The sequence below is a fragment of the Parasteatoda tepidariorum genome, chromosome 6 (genome assembly GCF_043381705.1).
Source record: "Parasteatoda tepidariorum isolate YZ-2023 chromosome 6, CAS_Ptep_4.0, whole genome shotgun sequence".
NCBI classification, from domain to species: domain Eukaryota; kingdom Metazoa; phylum Arthropoda; class Arachnida; order Araneae; family Theridiidae; genus Parasteatoda; species Parasteatoda tepidariorum.
Genome location: NC_092209.1, coordinates 19838413 through 19846574, shown reverse-complemented (window position 1 = coordinate 19846574; position 8162 = coordinate 19838413). Strand labels below are relative to the sequence as shown.

General features: G+C 32.0%; 1 protein-coding gene across 1 annotated transcript in view; it reads left to right on the top strand.

Annotated features, from left to right (window-relative positions):
• Window positions 1-6613: 6613 nt before the first annotated feature.
• Window positions 6614-8162, top strand: part of LOC107448591 (alanine--tRNA ligase, cytoplasmic) — a gene marked incomplete in the record, with an annotated part of 32220 nt that continues 30671 nt past the window's right edge. Inside the window, 2 exon segments of the mRNA XM_043052450.2 lie at window positions 6614-6769; window positions 7091-7242. Of these exon segments, the coding sequence (XP_042908384.1) occupies window positions 7096-7242 (147 nt within the window).

Genomic DNA, 8162 nt, shown 5'->3' with positions numbered 1-8162 from the left:
TTTGCTTTTACATATACAATTTCTGTCTACGATATTTATTTTTACAAAAGAATTCTGCGGCAACAAAGAAATGCGTTCGTTTTATACCGAAACGTGCACTTATTCTTGTCTGTTTAAATACAGCTGTGTTTATGAATTAATTTGTTGACTAAGTTGAGTTTCATTGAATTAAACTTCTAGCAACAATCCTAACATTTTCCGTATTTTGAAGGCGAAGTTGTAAAAAGTAGAATTTGTTTTCATAATGATAACTAAGGTTAATTGTTAGAATATATTTCTAACATTTCTGCTATTTTGAGAAAGTTTAAGTTTGTATAATTGCATTAGATTTGTTCAAAAATAAAAAATTTGTATTTAAGAAATAAATTTGTATTAAAGAAATATTAAAAGTAATTTGAAAATGTTAATGTGTAGAGTTTGAAATTTCTCTTAGCGAGTTTTCCTATGAAGCAAGAAAATGATGTCTTATTTACATTAAAACAAAGATTCAAATGTAGAAATCAGTCAAGTGTTCCCAGTTTTGGAATTCTTAAGATCAAAAAGTGAAGATTAAAACCACATAGAATTTAATATCGATTTCCAGCAAACTTAGAAAAAAAAAGGTGTCAAAAGTTCTCTTTAAATTCATTGTACTAAATTTTTTCGAATATTTTAATCTGTTGTAATGAATGAGCAAAAAATAATTCATAATAAAATATTATCTATGTTGAAAAAAAATTACATGACATTGCCACTTCTGTTTTGAGTGTTTAATTTAACATTTTGTTTTGTTGCGTGGAAACTATTAAACAAAATTTCTAATGCATGTAGAGAAATGTACAGGGAATATTGCGGAATACTTCTAATAATAATAAAATAAATCATTCGATAATTAATTTGAGAAATTTTATAAGAATAGTTTTTTATGTTATGACCGTCGTTGAACAGCAGACCCAATTTTTGGGATTACGAATACTAATGTCCAACTCCGTAGCCTTGTAATTTAGTCAGTAAAACAGATTAAATGGTAGCAAGATACATACTATCATCCAACTATTTTTGCAGAAAATATATTTTCTCGTGACAACACCATAATGTTGCTTCAGGTTTATCCTTATATTACTGACCCCCCCCCTCCCNTGGTCTAAGAAGTAATCAGAAATCAGCCCCAACCAATTCCTATTTCTTTCCCATTCATTGCTCAATTACTCCTCTATAACTGCAAATTGACTCATGATTTGAATTTGCATTTAATAAAATAATTCAAATTACAATAAATCTGTATTTTGGTTTGAAGTTTTTTTCGAGAAAAAATCAATCATAAATATTTTTTAAGTTTGGCCTAATATCTTACCTTAATATCTATTGAAATAGCACCAATTACCACAATGCACGTCGAACTTATTACCCAAAAATTATTTACCCCAAAATAAATTAAGCATCATTTTCGTGACTAATAATGTGGCTATTTTTTAAGGTTCCTCTAAAAACGAAAAGTACATTCGCCATTAATTGAGTTTTTTAAATTTCGCTTGATTTTAAACTTTTCAATTTAATTAAAACACATTTCAAACGCATCATTGGGTCGCTGTACTTCAAGGAGAAGAAGATCATGGATACCCAAACATATGACCTATGACGTCGGCGCCAGCTGATAGCTTAGAAGTGAAATAGCGAGCTAAGTTTCCTCATGGAAGTTTAAATGTTAATTAACGTGAAGTTAATTAAGTACAGCACTGTGTTGCTCATCGAGTTTGTTGAAATATAATTCTTTCTCATCTACGTCCTTTAATTAACTTCGATTTAATTTTTGTTTATGTATTTTACTGTAACCGTGATACATTTTTGTTTTGTGTACCTGACTTTGATTCATAATTAGTTTGTCTATGTTCTACGTGGCTTCTTGGCAGACTTCGTGTTAAGTAAGAAATATATACTCAAAGAATTGAAAACTTTGTGAAAGAATATAGAATGTATACCTTAAGAGAATTCACGCTGGGCGGACTGGGCTTACTCGAATTATAATGGAAGGAACAGTTGCTAACGTAGACATGGGCGGATCGTGAATTTGTGGGGCCCTGGCCTGAAACTACTTTGGGGCCCTAATAGCCATTTTGTCAAAAAACTGTTTTCTATAGTGAAGTGGATAAGTATATAGAAAAAAATAGGACAATAAAATAATTTTATTTACTTTTTTATATATTTATTTTTATTTGTCTATACAAGCAGCAACTGTACAACATTATTGCAAAAGAAATTGACAGGTTATGTGTATAGTTATGTTATATAAATCATATAAAGCAACTTTCTGCATTTTTGTACTGCAAATTTCTTTATTTGCTCGTCAAATTGTAAGTCCTTCGTTAAATCACAATTTATGGAAAGAACTGATAAATGATTTAGTCGATGGTTCGACATTGTTGTCCTATATTTGTTTTCTATATATGACATCCAGGAGAAAGAGCGCTCAGCTTCACAGCTAGTGATTGGCAAAGTTAAAAAAATCCTTAAGATAGTGTAGCAATTTGGGAAAACATCAACAAATTTCTTTTCATAAATTAGCATAAAAATTTCACTGCAAGAGGTGTAAGACTCTGGCTTAGACTGAAGTAAATAAGATTTTAACCGAATGCATACATTCACTAAATGCTCGTCTACGTCATCTACGTCATTATTACGTACACTTTCCAGACCTATGTTTTCCATATTTTTGTCTAGCAAATCCATTAAAAATTTGAATTTCTTACTATACATCTCATAGACTTGGCTCCTTTTGTTTAAATCCATAATCAGCTTATCCAACGCAACGTTTAGTGTGTCTCTTTTAAATCCGGTTGTGTATTGAGAAGGGATTTTAGAAAAAAGTTTGCAAGTCAAACAAAACAGTACCAACCCTGGTTGAATAACATAACCAAAATCTTTCCAGTGATTGACCATTTTTCATTTTCTTAATGAAAAACCTATTTGAAAATGTTCTGTTTTGTTCTTTGTATTTCTTTATTGAAGCTGAATATATATTTTTCCGATCTTTATTTTAAAAGTAAGTCATTTCATGTGAGAGTATGTCATTAATAAAATCATTATTTAGCAATTCCGGCCACAACCCCACGTCAACATATTTCTCAAACTCAAACTTAATATTCTCTAAATTTCTTTCCGCCTCGGTATTACCGTCCTCTTGCTGAACACCAATATAGTTTTCAGTGGAATTAGAGGGTTTCTGGTAGTCAAGACAGTTATTAGTAATCTAAACAAGTTTGTCACTTTGACGACGAGAACAGAAATGCGGGAAAAAAATCAAAATTACATCGGGCGTTAAGCGGCGCTGCGGAAGTCCCCCTTAATAGACGCGAAAAAATACACTGACCAAAAACAAGCGACGGGTAATTCCCCGTTCCGTTCGATAGACGCGCACATGCATGGGATGATTGATCTCAGGGTTGCCAACCTTATAATATTATTTTTTTTAAATATTAGATATTTTTTTAATTCAAAATATCGCCTATTGTTTTCAGTGGGGACTGGGGCCCTTTGTTTCCACGGGGCCCTGGGCTGCAGCCCAAAAAGCCCTTAAGTAGATCCGCCCCTGAACGTAGACAAATGCCACTTTTCAACGACCGATCAGACTCGAGACATCCACACTACGTCACTTGCAAGTATTCCATTACGAATAAAATAAACATGTGGTTTCAAAAAAGTTTAGAACTATAGCTGACACTGTCTTGACATTCCATCTACGTTTATCATTGAACTTACCCGACAAAACGACGAAAAAAAATCGATAAAACTCCTTCTTTTTAAATTAAAAAATATCACTGATATTATATTTTTGACGTTTGAAAATCAGAATCATCTACAGTTAAATTTTCAACAATGTTGAATTAATGAGAGAAACTCATTTTTTTAAACATCACTCCCCAAGATGCTAATTGAAACTTTAAACCATTTTTAGGATTTTTGGCTAAAATTGCCCCTTGCCACCGTTGTTCTAACCGTTCCTTGCCACCGTTTCAAAGCGGTACCACAAATGATTTTGGACTTAGCGACGCAACATACAGACAAACTATTCCTTACATTATTAATAGATTAATTAACATTATGATCTTAAAGTTTTCTTGAACAATAACGACGTATAAGGGGGAAAAAATAAGCTGAATGAAAAGCAATTACGGATATATGTGAACGGAGAGTGGTGGGGAATGGAGCCTATTTATCTAATATAAGAAATAATATGGGGCTATATTATTATAATTTGGTTCGATGAAACAATACATTTAATCCCATATCAGCTAAATAAATGTGTTAAAACAGGAGCGTTTAAGAGTCCTCCTGTCTCACCATTATAATTTTTCGGTAATTTTCTTTTATTTATTCATTTTTCTTAAACAATTTCTTGAAGATATAGTGTATTATTCGATATATTTTTTTCTAAAATAAGGTGAGAAATGCGTGTTTTAGGAAATGGTTACAGCTCGAAATGTGTGCTTAAGAAAAGGGGCAAAACAATTTAAGAAAAATGAACACAGTATTTGAATCCGTATTTCAAACTTATATTATAAAAAAAATTTTACTGTTTAAAGACTAAGCTTAAGGATCCAAATAAACTCGTATTGAGATGTCCCTTTGCCACATCACTTGGTACATTTTTAAAAAAATAATCTTTTTTTTAAAAAGATTTTAAAAAGTCAACAGTTGCTTACACAAGATTGTTACAGATTCTATAAATTTACGACAGTGGTAATAAATTAACTTTGTATGAATTTCAAGTTTTAAAAACCACTTAATCCTTTTTTTTTTTTTTTTTTTTACTAAACATGAAGAGGTCACCTGAAAATGTTGGACCCTTTAGTCAGTATCTGTTAAACATTGAAAAGACACTTATTCTGCTGTGTCCATATTTTTTAAACACCCATTTTGATCTGTGTCCATTTTCGTTGGCACGCATTTTGAGCTACGACTAAAATAAAATGCTCACCGACGTCTTGTTTGCATTAGAATGCATAAAGGTTATGTGCGCATACTAATACAAATGCATAAGAACTCGTCTTGTCCATGTAAGTCTGAACTATCTCGTCTCGTCTTGTTCGATTTTTAAACTTGATTACTTTTACATACAATAGGCCTTCTTTCTCGAGTTTCGTCAGTTAGTATAAGTAGTACTTTGCTTGCGTTACCCTGTTGCGCCCCATTGGACATTTTCTACGGTCTGGGAAACACTTCTGAGGATGATCCGAAGACATGCCACCACAATGAACAACTAGTTAATTCTACTGTTTGTGACGTAGTTGAACTAACTATAAACCGAGCTTAAAGCCTAACTGTAAATATTTGCCATTTGCAGGCAATTTTTTTTAATACTTTCCTTGCTTTAAATATAAACAAAAACCGGTTCTGAAGCAGGTGAAGGAGTTTCATCTTTCCTTAAACATACGGAAAGAAGTTCTCGTGAAGTAATCACACACAGTAATCAGTCACATTAAAAACTAAACAGTTTTGGCTTAACTCCGATCATCGTCGAAAGAAAAGATAAACCTGATAGGTGAGTTTTTAGAGGGAAAATATATTTCATCATTCTCATATTTTAACCGCATTCGGTGTGAATGCTCCCTTAAGAGCTTTTCTCACTGTATGTGGAAAAATCGCGTATGTGAATTTTGAGATTAGGGCGTGTTTTTCGTGGGTAAATATATGTTGCATATTATGTTGACATTTACATCTCCGAATTCTTTGTGAATTTTTCGTATACAATGATAACGGTTCCTTCACAAAATGACAACAGGGTGATACATTAAACAATCAAAATCATAACGCACTTGTGTAACATTTGTTTAGTTGCAATCTTCCCCTTTTCATTGAAAGTGTTCGTTACTTCTTTTTGCCTCAACTCAACAGCTTCGGCGCAATGTGTTCGTTTCTTTTTGATTTGTTTCTTTTCCGTAAAACGTGTTGTTATAAGTGTACTTGTCATCTCTTTATTGACCCAAATACATTTATAAAGGTACCAATAAAGATTTCTGTATGTACATAAAAAAAAAATAATTGTATTTCATCACTTATTTCGCAATCTTATTTTCTTCTCAATCTTATGCAACAATTTAGATTATTTAATCATTACCTATCATTGCATCAACTTNACGAGGACCAATACCGCACACCCTCAGTCCCTACGCAGACTGATCCAAGTAGTCACCCATCCGCACACTAACCGCAGGCAGTGATACTTGATTTTGGTGATCTGCTGGGAACCGCGTCTTAACGATCAGTCCATTGCGGTACTGTTTTTAGAGGGAAAATATATTTCATCATTCATATCAGTTTCCCATATTTTACCGACGGCTAAAGGAGCTGCGGCAACAGTATTCGGTGTGAATGAGGCTCCCTGAAGAGCCTTTCTCACTGCGGGTGGAAAAATTGCGTACGTGAGTTTTGAGATTAGAGTGAGCCTAAATGGCGAAATTTTAGAGGGTAAATATATATTGCATATTAAGTTAACATTTACAACTCCGAATTTCTCTTTGTGAATTTCTCGTATACAATGATAACGGTTCTTTAACGAAATGGGAAGTTACAAGGTGATGCAGTAAGCAGTCGAAATCATAACGCACATGCGTAACATATGTTCAGTTGCAATCTTCCCCTTTTCATTCAAAGTGTTCGTTACTTCTTTTTGCCTCAACTCAGCAACTTCGGCGCAATGTGTTCGTTTCTTTTTGACTTGTTTCTTTTCCGAAAAACGTGTTGTTATGAGTGGACTTGTCATCTCTTTATTGACCCAAATACATTTATAAAGGTACCAATAAAGATTTCCGAATGTACATAGAAAAAATTAATTGTATTTCATCACTTATTTCGCAATCTTATTTTCTTCTCAATCTTATGCAACAATCTAGATTATTTAATCATTACTTATCTTTGCATCAACTTTCAAATAGCTTTGAGTCTATTTAATAAATTTCGCCTCATTTAAAAGTTCTGCATCTTATATTGGAATAAATTGTTAGCATTAACTCATCAATTGCATATTTATGTTGATTAACTTCTAACTTTTACATTAGTTAATTTAATGTTGTATTTACAAGTATTTTTTTGTAAGGTTTCTCATTGTTTGCAGGCAATATGAATACTCAATTGACATCTAAGGAAATACGCCAGCAATTTTTGGATTTTTTCATCAAGAAATATGAGCATAAATATGTTCATTCGTCACCTGTCATTCCACATGATGACCCCACTTTGCTGTTTGCTAATGCCGGAATGAATCAGGTTTGTTTTTGATTTACAATCTTAATGTGACATTGAAATCAAACAATATAATGCTGTTAATTTTTACTTGTCACATTTTTTTTCTCTGTAATGGTCGTTAGTCTATATTTTAATATTGAATTGATGTTGTTGTTATTTTTAACTATGTGCCAATATTATGGATTTATCTAGTATCATTTATACTGTTGTACAACAACCCTGCTGTTTTATCCTTTAACTTCCTGACTGAAAAATTGAAACATTTTTTTGTATAGTATATACTTACACCAACATCCTAAAATTGTGCTGGACATATTTTTCCAAAATTATCATTCTCCAGAAAAACTTGTTAGCACTTAAATAATACCAGAAGCTTCTAACTTGGTTTAATGGCATAAATTTTGTTTCTCATTAAATTTAAAAAAAAAATAGCAGTGTATCATCTCTTTTCTTTGTCTAAGGGTACAGGTTCTCCTGTGTTACATCATATCAAATGTTTCTGCAAATTTGATAGAGATCAATTTCAAATGTGATGTATAATTTTGAATTATCCTTTCTGTTTCCTTCATAATGAAGGTCATTTTTTTTCTCCTTATTTTAAATTTGCTTAATTCTTATCTTGCTGTCAATTTGAAATTACTTCATAGACAGGTTACTTAATGAATTTATGTAAAAGTGTATATCTTTGTATCAGGGTTGGCAAGATTTTGCCGCAGGTGGAAAAAACCATGGTAATTACCGGTAAAAACCGTCCTGGCAAAAAACAGGTTTTTGCCAAGCAAATTGGCAAAAACCTCTATTTTCCAAGATGAGAAGACAAAAACACATTTTTGGTACAAAATTATTCCTAAATTTAAAACATAAAATATCTATCAAGATGTGTAGTTAATTATTGTACAAATAATAATTTTTTATAATATAATAATAATAGTCAAACAAAA